Source organism: Orcinus orca, chromosome 18, assembly GCF_937001465.1.
Source record: "Orcinus orca chromosome 18, mOrcOrc1.1, whole genome shotgun sequence".
Lineage (NCBI taxonomy): Eukaryota > Metazoa > Chordata > Mammalia > Artiodactyla > Delphinidae > Orcinus > Orcinus orca.
In genome coordinates, this window is record NC_064576.1 from 26,142,737 (window position 1) to 26,154,982 (window position 12,246).

General features: G+C 36.1%; 1 protein-coding gene across 4 annotated transcripts in view; it reads right to left on the bottom strand.

The window, feature by feature from the left end:
• NDFIP2 (Nedd4 family interacting protein 2) overlaps positions 1 to 12,246 on the bottom strand; it is a 72,150-nt gene that overhangs the window by 20,471 nt on the left and 39,433 nt on the right. For all 4 annotated transcript variants that reach the window (XR_007472998.1, XM_033400088.2, XM_004276834.4 and 1 more), the window contains exons 3-4: positions 11,178 to 11,311; positions 4,994 to 5,087 (exon numbers count right to left, since the gene is read on the bottom strand). Coding sequence is in view for 3 of the 4 variants with exons in the window: in XM_033400088.2 (XP_033255979.1) it covers positions 4,994 to 5,087; positions 11,178 to 11,311 (228 nt within the window). In the remaining variant the exon portion in view is untranslated. The remainder of the gene's footprint in view (positions 1 to 4,993; positions 5,088 to 11,177; positions 11,312 to 12,246) is intronic.

The following is a 12,246-nucleotide window of genomic DNA, read 5'->3' on the forward strand; positions in this document are numbered from 1 at the left end:
ATTCACTTTTTATGCCCCTTGGCCTACAAAATAGAAGTAAAGCTGAAGAGGTCTTTACAGTACAGAAAGAGCAAAGCATTCAATTCTGGATCCTCTAGGACATGTCTGTCTCAGTTGTCAAAAAAGAGAATTTAATAAATTGTACACTAAACCTTAAGTATGTAAAATCCATAAAAGAAATAATGTGTAGTAGAGGCAGGTGAACATATACATGCCTAAGAAAGAAGACAAGAACAGAAGGACAAGTTAAGACTGAGAACAGGTAGGCTCCACACAAAGTCACAAGCCAAGTAAGAAGCATAGCTGGGACTGGAGCATCCACGTCTTTTATGCCTATATCGAGTGATCTTTTCATTATATACACCTCCCACCTACCCAAAGAGGTTGGCAGAATAATCTAGAAAGCAATATTGTACACTGTAGTTTATCCATTAACTAGTAAGGCTACACTTTAAAATTTTCAATAGCCACAAGATACTTATAAATAATAAAGGGGAAAAGAGTAACTTCATAGTGAAGAAAGCTGGCGGACACTACCTTAACCTGACGAGAGTTAACATCACTAGTAATAAGACATATCTAGATCATTGCTTCTGATTTGATGTACTGAAAAGAACACATCATTTCTGTGGTATTCTTGAGGGGGAAAAAAAGAAAAAAAAAAGGAAAGAAATGCAAAACCTGAATCTAATCATGAGGAAACATGAGCTAAATCCAAACTGAAAGACATGCTACAAAATAACTGACCAGTATTCTTCAGAAGAATCAAAGTTGTTATGAAACAAAGAAAGACTAAGAAACTGTTCCAGGTTGAGGCAGACTAAGGAAACACAGAAACTAATATAATGTGTAATCCTGAAATAGATCCTAGATCAAGAAAAGGACATCAGTGAGACAACTGGCAAAATGTGAATAAGGTCTACAAACTAGTTAGTAGTATTTTGTAATGTTAATTTCCTAATGTTGATCATTGGACTGAAGTTACATACGTTAACACTTGGAAAATGAAAGTTATATGGCAATTGTACTATTTTTGCAATTTTTTCCTAAATTTAAAATTATTTCAAAATGAAAAGTTTAAAAAGTTTTAAATTAAATTTTGACACTTGCTTTGAAAATAAACAAATGAGTATCATAAATGAATGAATACCAATATACTAACATTATGCACTTATTAAATTTTTTATCACAGAAAAATCCTCATTATATATAAATGCACCAGGTTTCAAACACAGTAAGTTCCCAAAGAATAATCAGTTTCACTATACTTGATTCTGAACTGCATAAAGGCAAATTCCTATCTTATCCTCATGCAATTCTCTTTGTTTAAACTATCAGCCATTGAGAAAAACATAAAGCTAACAATTTATTAATTTTAAGACATTTCCACTAAATTATAAGCAATGAAATAACAAAATTATTTTTCTTATAAACAGAACAAATTCAATAAAATGTTCACAAATATTATGAGTTTCTTAAGGTGTAGTTATAATTCTTAGATGTCCCCCTTTTCTGGATTCACTTACAGTATGTGACCTCATCTAAAAACATAGCTTTACATGAACAGAATAAGTCATCAATGCATTGTTTTTCAATGTGTAGTGCCCAGATAACCCCTCTAAGAGCTGTCACTTTTATGACTCATCCATGGTAGGTACTTGAAAGAATTTACTGAATAAAGATGCTCAAGATCACTAATCGTTGGGGAAATGCAAATTTAATCACAAAGAGATACTACCACACAACTATTAGATTTCTAAATTTTTTTTTTTTTTCTGTGGTACCCGGGCCTCTCACTGTTGTGGCCTCTCCCGTTGCGGAGCACAGGCTCCGGACGCGCAGGCTCAGCGGCCACGGCTCACGGGCCCAGCCGCTCCGTGGCACGTACCCGTGTCCCCTGCATCGGCAGGCGGACTCAACCACTGCGCCACCAGGGAAGCCCTAGATTTCTAAAATTTTTAAAACTGTTAATACTAAATGCTGACGAGGATCAGACCAATAGGAACTTTCATTCACTGCTGGTAGGAATGCAGAACAGAACTGAAAGACAGTTTGGCAATTTCTTACAAATCAGAATTCACGTTTCAAAACACCTTTCTAATTCTTTTTAAAGTTACGTACAAGTAACTTAATATCTTTTAAATTATGTTTCTCTCAAGTCTAAAATGGGAATAATGCCGGTGATTAATTATTACTATAGCATGCTGACGTGAAGATTCACACACAGTACAAAAGGCTAAACCTTAGAAAAGTTTTCTAAACAGAATCCATTACATTTTTAAGCATTAGAGTTCAAGGTCATTTCCACAGAACGTCAATTATCCAACGAACCAAACCTTAATTTCTAGCTTTTAACTAACATATAACTGACTTCTATTCCATTCTTTTAGAGACAAAATCTCTTAGAAGTATGCTCAGATACAAGCACATAAGGCATTTTTCAGTGACACTTCAAGGGATTAGGAGAAGCAAAACATTATCAGGGGATACACACATTTCGTTCTTTACATTTTCTGAACATGGACAAGCAATTATCTCCCCAAATTTACGCGTAAACTTTTTTTTTAGGGTTACATGTGGTAAGAGACTGAATTGTAGACATTGAAAACAGAGAAGGAAAGAATTAAACCGACAGAAGGTTTTAACTGAAATATTCTTATTGATAATCACTGCAGTTTTATTTGCACAACTTGTATAACCTGAAATGCTTAAATTATAAACCATGCTAAAGAAAATCTATTTCCAGACCTTAGAAATAGACAATAGAACAGAACATAGACAATAGCTACTGGATAGTTTAGAGTTTGGAAAATATAGCAAGTTGCAATTTGTAGAACAGCCACTAGATGGTAGTGACTACAAATGAATCTATGCTCATTAAAGCAAATAAACTGAAGTACTGGCCTACACCCTACCCAAAGAAATGTATCAGGAAATGAAGGTGAAAAATAATTTATAGTCTTACTCTTATAATACTGGTGCAGTATTTGTAGAATAGGAAGCATAAAGATATAAACTGTAGAAACATAATTTAGTAAAAATGTAATAAAAGGCAGGTAATTTACATTAATATATTAAATGTAAATATTTATATTCATATTAATTAATGTAGCACCAGTGGCCAAAAATAAGGTCAACCTTATTTTTGTGCCTAGGTTACTGTGCATTTACAACACTGGTGTATCAGTGAAATGCTGTCAGATCTAAAAAATAAAGATTGATAAGAAGATAGCATGGTTAAGTGAAATATAGAAATGGAGAGATAATAACTAAGCTCTGAGTCAAATAATTAGATGGTGTCAAATAACATGTTTTTATTCCTAAGAAACAGGTATTTATACTTACTACAAATAACTACAATAAATTTAAATTCTTTCTTTTTCCAATGAAGATTTCTTAAAAGACATAACCATGAAAGGAATTAATGTTTACGCTACTCTTTTTGTAAAGAAAATATGTGGGAAGCCTGTTATTAATATAAAGGGTTACCAGGTTGAACTTAAACTAAGAAAAAAATTAAAGTTCACTAGATTAACAGTACAAAACAGAGTTATTTGTAGCCAAAGTGTTCATTTCCTTTTCATCATACTTAACATCATATCTAACTACAAATTATAACTAAAACCACAAGACATAAATATTGCATATACAGGGAGCTTCCCTGGTGGCGCAGTGGTTGAGAGTCCGCCTGCCGATGCAGGGGACACGGGTTTGTGCCCCGGTCCGGGAAGATCCTGCATGACGTGAAGCGGCTGGGCCCGTGGGCCATGGCCGCTGGGCCTGTGCGTCCGGAGCCCGTGCTCCGCAACGGGAGAGGCCACAACGGTGAGAGGCCCACGTACAACATTAAAAAAAAAAAAAAATTGCATATACATTAGCTGATTGCCAACCTGAATATAATTTAGTAAATCTGAAGAGAAAAATGTAACTGCCTGCCCATCCACACACACATTTCTGAGCGGTTCAAGTACTACTCTTCAGTAGATGAAATGAAATAAGGAAAGGAAGCAAGAAACCATTTGAAAATGGAGGAAAAGGTAAGGGAATTTTCAGACTCAAAAGTAACTCAACTTAGGAAGTATGTATTTTCTATTTTGTCTATTTTTTTTGGTCTGTTATTAAAGTTGAATGTGGTACTTTACATAGGTAAAACATTCCTCAGTTCTAGCTTCAAAATTAACTCTACAGCTGAAATAAATTAAATCAGCATTCTATCAAAGAAGGTATGAAAGCATGGTCATTTAACCAAGTTGAGGGCAGAAATTAACCCTACCATAATCTAATAAATGTACTTAGTTGAATACTGGGTTTCCAAAAATTATTTTATCAAGTTAAACAGTTTGAATGTCATAATGTTATGTACTGAGTGTACTATGTGCCATTCCTGAGATAGGAACTGAAATAATGAAGACTCTAATGAAGTCTTTCCACAAGTAGCTTAAGTCTACTTTATAAAGTCAAATGTTAATTTAAGAATGTTGCAAAAAGTTAAAATTTTACGGTTTCTGGTCTTCTAATTACTCGCCATTCTGCACAAATAAGACAGAACTTCATACTCCTGTGTCTCAAATCACATTGTTCCAGTTCCCCAGAATATCTCCTTTTCCAACCGTCCTCCTGTTTAAAGACACTCAAGTGGAAGTCCTCTGCTCCAAAAGCAGAATTTATCATTTCATTATACATGCTCCTATAGCCCCAAATGGACATGCAGCATTTCACATACAAAATCATATTTAGCTTTAAATATGCTTATATATATATCTATACAGTCAGCATCTAGCATAATAACTGCAATACAAAGTGTTTTAACAAATTCTAGGATTTGTATCATATGATCACAGCTAGTTAAATGTCAGGATCAATTTACATTTTAAACAAGGTAAGACACACACTGACAATATCTGCCTTCCCTCACTGTCTATGTTACTTTAAATACATACACAACCAATAAATGCAAACAAATAGTTTGGAAATAGTTTCAGTTTTCACTTACTGAAAAACGCCAGCATGAAAATCCCATCATTACCCACTCTGAGCTGGTCTGCATCACTGAAGTCATCTCTTGTTGGACACTCTTCCTCTTGAATCTGTAAAACATAAACTATTAGAATAGCTCACTAAACTATTGATAGTTACAACTTTATTATCTTAAGTGTAAAGATAAAAATTTAAATAAAATCTAATGTCCTCAATGTATTGTATAGGCAAAATGAGATAATGAGTACAGTATCTGATACATAAGTACTCAAAAAAATTAGCAAGTATTAATTTTTCATGGGCACCCCTAAAAAGAGTAACTTTAAAAGTAAACACAAAAAAAAGATAAAAATTGAATAACATCGAATTAATGAAAATGACATCACAAAAGATTGATGTGACACTGCTGCATCAGTGTCAAATGGAAAGAGGATTTTTCATAATCAGTGGTGAACTCTAAATTGGTACAAACTCTATGGTTGGCAATTTGGCAATATTTATCAAAAATTAAAACGTACACATCCTGCGACACAGTAATTCCAGCTCATGAAATATACTTATAAGAAATGATGTATTACAGATAATTCACTGCAGCAATGTTAATAAGAGCAAAAACTTAGACACAATCTAAATGCCCATCAATAGTGGGCAACTGTCAGGAGATAATTCTCTGTTACTCTTTCATGTTTCTACATGTCTCCCAGGTAGAGGCATTGGCTACCTTTTTTCTGTATTATCTTTTCAAGGATGTTTACATAGTAGATGGCTTTGGGAGGGAGAAATAGTATCTCTCTCCAGAGCAGAGATGTAGGCATGCTTATTGGCCATTAGAAAATATTGGGTTCCCCTGAACTCAGAGTTCCACACTGCGAGCAGAGGCATCGCTTGGCCCTCTCTGAGTTGCCCGGCAGGACCTGAGGCTCAGGAAACTGCCACGAGAAAATGCTAATACCCTGGCTACTACTACTGCTGTGAATAATAAAGTTCCTGTCTCTGACCCAGCAGTCCTGTGTCTTCTGTAAGCATCCACAAAACTGTGACAAGCTAATCAGTTACCTTGCAATTAGGCTAAAATCTCAGACCGTTTATAATTCTTGAGATCAATGAAATAAATTACTGTATATCTAAAACAATGAAATTCAAAAAGCAATGTAAAGATTTAAAAATAAATTACAATCTCCAAAATATATTAAGTGAAAATCATTTATATAGTACAATACTTTTGTGTACAAAAATAATATACAAACACATTACTGTAGTTGCTTATAAATGTCGAGAAACTTCTCTGGAAGCACGTACAAAGTCTGTTATCACTAATTACCTCCAATATTCAACAAATATTGATAGAATACCCATTCTACATAAGACTTTGCTTCCTGGTACTTGGGATATATGAATGTATGTAAAACAAAGTGCTTGCCTTTCTGAAGCCTAAATCCCAGTGAGGGGAGCTGGACAATAAATAAAAACATAATAAATAAGTTACTTATACAAAAGGTATATAAATGCTCTGCAAAAAAAAAAAGTAAGGAAAGGATGTTCAGGAAAAAAAAAAGGAAGGAAAGAATGTTTAGAATGTTTAGTAAGGGCTACAGTTTTCAATATGGTGGTCGCATAAGCCTCATTAAGGTGACACTGAGCAAAGAATTAAAGGAGAGGTAAGAGAGTCTGCCATGCAGATATCTCATAGAGGAGTGTTTTAGGCAGAGGGATAAGCCAGTGCCAAGTTCCTAAGAGAGAATCAGACCTGGCATGTTACAAAAATAGTAAGGAGGCTAACATGGTTGAAACCACAGTGAATAAGAGAGAAAACAGGAAGAAATAAAGCCAGAGTCCACTAAAGGACCCTGGATTTTACTGAGTGAACTGGGAGGTCTTACAGAGTTTTGATCAAATGATTGACATGACCTGATTTACAAAGTCACATCTCCATGTTACATATACATAACCTCAGTTGGGTGTTAATTTTCAATTTTGTGGCTCAGAGAAGCTCAGTGCCTTGCCCAAATCACATAATTAGTTAGGTCAAGGCAGGACTTAAATCCAGGATACCAATGTTCTTTCCATGCGATCATGGTAGTCTCACTACATATATTGCTTTTCTGAAAGAAAAAGACTTTCAGGGACTTCCCTGGTGGCACAGTGGTTAAGAATCCGCCTGCCAATGCAGGGGACACGGGTTCGAGCCCTGGTCCAGGAAGATCCCACATGCCGCAGAGCAACTAAGCCCGTGCGCCACAACTACTGAAGCCCCCCGCACGCCTAGAACCTGTGCTCCGCAGCAAGAGAAGCCATTGCAGTGAGAAGCCCGCGTACTCCAACGAAGAGCAGCCCCTGCTCGCTGCAACTAGAGAAAGCCTGCGCGCAGCGATGAAGACCCAACGCAGGCAAAAATAAATAAATAATTATATTAAAAAAAAAAGACTTTCAAAACCATATTGCTCATTATTTAGGCAAAAAGATCCCTTCAACTCTGCAATCATATATCCTTATGGTCTTATGGTCAATTTAATAACTGGCCATGATTAAATACATATTAATGAATTTTTATATCATTTCAAGTTAATTCAAGAAATAAACATTAAAGCACAGTAGAAGGCCAAAAAAACACTGTCAATATGATGGCAAGAATATAAAATTTCATACTCTTTTTGAAACACCAGTCCAAGAGATTTTATCATAGAACATCACTTTTTTTTCTTTTTTTTTAATTTATTTATTTCTATTTTTATTTTTGGCTGCATTGGGTCTTTGTTGCTGTGTGCGGGCTTTCCTCTAGTTGCGGCGAGCAGGGCTACTCTTTGTTGCGGTGCGCGGGCTTATCATTGGGTGGCTTCTCTTGTTGCAGAGCACAGGCTCTAGGTGTGCGGGCTTCAGTAGTTGTGGCACTCGGGCTCAGTAGTTGTGGCTCGTGGGCTCTAGAGAGCAGGCTCAGTAGTTGTGGTGCACAGGCTTAGTTGCTCCATGGCATGTGGGATCTTCCTGGACCAGGGCTCGAACCCGTGTCCGCTGCATTGGCAGGCAGACTCCCAACCACTGCACCACCAGGGAAGCCCAAGACATCATTTTTAAAAAGATAGAAGACATGTGCACAAAGATGTCCTTTACAACATTAACACTGGAAAACACAAACACTCTTGAAAAGAATCTAATTGTTCACTAGAGAGGAATGGCCACTGTATTATAGTATATTGATTCCATGGAATTTCACTCAACCATTAACATAACAGAAAAATATTTACATAAAATGCTTAAAAAATAAAAGATAGTAGCTATGCAATAATTTCAATTACATTAAACACTGACTTATAAACCCTAAAATTGGTAAAAAAAAAAAATTAAAACGAAGAGCTGTAATAGGACAACAGTCGTATTTTTCTTTCTAATTTCCCACAGTGGCTAATTTAAAGAAAGCATTCATTAACTTCATTAACTGTTATTTATTAAACACCAAGGATGTGCCAGATAATAGCAAGGTGCTAGAAATGTAAACACAAGGTCATCCTGGAGTTGTTCACAATTTATCAAGTGCTAGCTTTTACATCAAAAGACAAGTTACTGACACACAATTTTAAACAAGGTACAAAAAAATGAACACTATCCACTATATATGGTCATAATATGAAACTAACTGACAAGCCATGTTCTAAAAGTTTTATAAAGTGAATCATGTGAAACAAATATTTTTCAGAGAAATATTAAAAATGGGCAATACACTTCAGGAGATCAATGAGTCATCACATAATCATACCTGCAACCCTACTCATGAGAAATAGGAAATAGTAGAAAACAGTATTGTTTCCAAGTCTCCAGGCTACCTACATTCCCCCGAAGAGACTGGATTTAAGAAATAAACTTTCAGCTCATCCAGCTGAGATTCGTTTACAACTGAATGTACTCAAGTGCTAATCAGACCAGTTTTTTATCTGAATCAGGTATAGAAATTCATACTGAATGACACTTTGCAGAAAGAGGGTGCTGGAGCACTGGGATAGAAAGGGACGACTTTGAAAGATTTTTTTACAAGGACCTAAGTTATAAGTTAGTCTCTTCATACAACTCTGTTTTTGCTTTCCATAAAATTTTCCACAATTCTCACAAGCTAGAGTTACAATGGTATCGGAAATGGGTAAAAACAGAAAACTTTTCTTTATGGACATATTCCAGCTCAGGCTTGGAATCACATTACTTTCTAAAAACAAGACACTGGAAATGATGAAGAGTTTTTAATAGTAACACTTCAGAGTTTTCTTTCCAAAAGGTAAAATCACCTTTATCCTTACCTCAAAGCACAGAGAACAAGACTTAATGCTTCCTACTTTCTCTTTAGAATTCTATCCAACTGTGTAGAAGTTAGGGCAATAGAGGGCCCAAGGCCCTAAACATCCTTTAAGGACCTTTACCATTTCCAAAGTCCCTAGAAAAACACTCCCTGAGAAAAGGAGTTACTGTCCTACTTCACTGAGAGTGAGTGCATGTAAATATAATGCATGTACAAACACACATGCACTAATAAAAACTCCACACCTTAATAGATCTATCCTCCTTCTCCATAATTCTCCCCTCCCAACATCAAAAATCCTTATTGACTGAGCTATATTTATGCCACTGTCTTAACAGAAACTTACTTCCCCCTCAGAAGGAAAAGAAATCAATAATAGGGGCTTCCCTGGTGCAGGGGTGCAGTGGTTAAGAATCCGCCTGCCAATGGAGGAGACACGGGTTCGAGTCCTGGTCCGGGAAGATCCCACATGCCGCGAAGCAACTAAGCCTGCGTGCCACAACTACTGAGCCTGAGCTCTAGAGCCCGTGAGCCACAACTACTGAGCCCGTGTGCCACAACTACTGAAATCCGCACGTCTAGAACACGTGCTCTGCAACAAGAGAAGCCGGCGCACTGCACTGAAGAGGGGCCCCCGCTCGCCACAACTAGGGAGAAGCCCACAAGCAGCAACAAAGACCCAACACAGCCAAAAATAAAACAATTAATTAATTAATTTTTTAAAATCAATAATAAATTTGAGGTTTACTACCTTTACTTATGTGCTCAAAACTATTTATGATGACGTTTAACTCTGTGTGTGTTGGAGGATGTGAGTGGGAGCAGGTCTGAAGAGGGTTGTGGCTGATGAAAGAAACCTGTACAGGAAAAATGCTTACCCATCAAATAATCTACGTGCTGGGCTCTGGCCTGATGGCAGCAGGACAAGAATGCTATACATACAAGCACCTTCTTCTCCCTTTTCCCCTCACCTAATTCTAGCTTTCCTGTGTCATGTGATATTTCTGTGTCTTTTTCCTGAACAAAATGGGGTTAACCCAGAATCTGACATCTCTAAAGACTAAAGCAAGAAATAAAGGTAACAAACTCTAGTCCTGTTCGCAGTCACATTAAAATGTAAATAATTTCTACCTTTTACCTGACTGAAGAATAGCATACATACATCTCATTGATTCTCCATTACTGAGACAGCCACTCCTTTTACCAGAACAGGAAATAACACACATAGTGTATCACTGACTCTGTTACTAAGACAGGGAGATGAGGGAGAACAAAGGGCGGTGGAATCCTTGACCATCATTCCCAAATTCTAGGGTGGCATGTGTTCAACGGTCAAAAAAAAAAAAAAGTGAATTGACAAACATAATTTTGTAGGCCTGGTAACTTCCTTCTTTGTGTCTTTAACCCACCTTGAGTTCATTCATAGAGTCACGAAACTGGCTATGCTAATATATAAAAAATGAATAGAAAAAAATGATCTATAATTATAGTTATGGACCACAGAATCTAAACTATATAAGAAGGGAAATAAGGACATTGAAGACACTTCATTGACAGTGAAGAGGTCAACGGGGTGGGGGTAACTTGAATGAGGAGTCGGAAGTATGGGGGGTGAAGGTTAAGTGCATGAGATGCCTGAAATCAAGACTTAGGAAATGATAAATTATTGGTAAAGATTCCACCTAGGATGACCAGGGTGGGTGCAGGAGAAGACCAATAGAAATAGAAATCGAATGAGAAGGTCAAGGAATGCAGAAGGTAAATTTAAATAGGAGAGTGCCAAAAAGTGATGACACAAATAAGTAGTAGTAAATACTAAAAAAACTACAAGCACAAAGAACTACTTTTGATATTACTGAATATACAGATCAATTAACACAAATAATATTCTCAGAAGGAAACGATAACATTGTCTTACTCTTTGAGATGTTTCTGCTGCTGCAGCTGCCATTGCAGCAGCTTTGGCCTTCTCAGCTTCATCATACGTAGGAAGAGAGGTAGCAACACTGTAAGGAGGTGGCACAGGATAAAACTCACTGTAAACTTCTGTATCTGAAGAAAAGGATGTTTAAAAAAGATAACCATTAAAACAAACTAATATTATGTTTATAGCCAGAACATAATTTAATAAGTTACAGAACGCCACTAAAGACTATCACTATTTGTAGTCCTATGTTATAAGCTATATAACATATAAATTACTACTACATCGTATATATTATTTTAGTCCTATATTTATTATCAAGAGAAAGAACTGACAAATGTCATCTAACGGCTGATATACCAAACAAGAACATCAAGAATGAGACTCTGAAAATGTGGGCAACACAAAGGAGGTAAACTCACCTCACCATATATGAGCATACTCTATGTTCCTACTGCTATGCTCAAAGACTTTATTTGCCCATAATCTCACAGACAAAAAGTAAAAATATCAGGAATAATGGTAACAAACACTGAAACAGCACTAGCCATTTACTATAACACTGCTAAATACATTAACCTTAGCAACTCTGAGGTTCAGTTAAGTGATTTGCCCAGTATCACACAATCAAGAAGTGGCAGAAGCCAGGGATTTCCTGACTCCAAATACTTTATTATTTATTTATTCTCATATTTACTTGATAATATATAAGACGTTAATTTTTCTACACAGGTCAATTTTAACAACTCCTAAGAAAACTCAGTATTTCTCTTTGCTAAAAGATTGATGATTTTTAACTCTTTTTTTACTCTTGTCCCTTCTCCCATTTTCCCCCCATCTACCTAGTTCTTTAGGTTTTCTTTTTTAGAAGAATTTCTCCCTCCCCAATTTTTAAGCTATTTTTGAAATATGATCTCCAGAAATATATTGCAGTATTAAATATAGACTGCTAATTTTTTTTAAAAACTGCATCATTTATTGCCAACTTTGGTATAAGTAAAATCATACACACAGGTCAATCAATTGATTAGACTTACGCTAGAATCACCGACATAAAAAACAG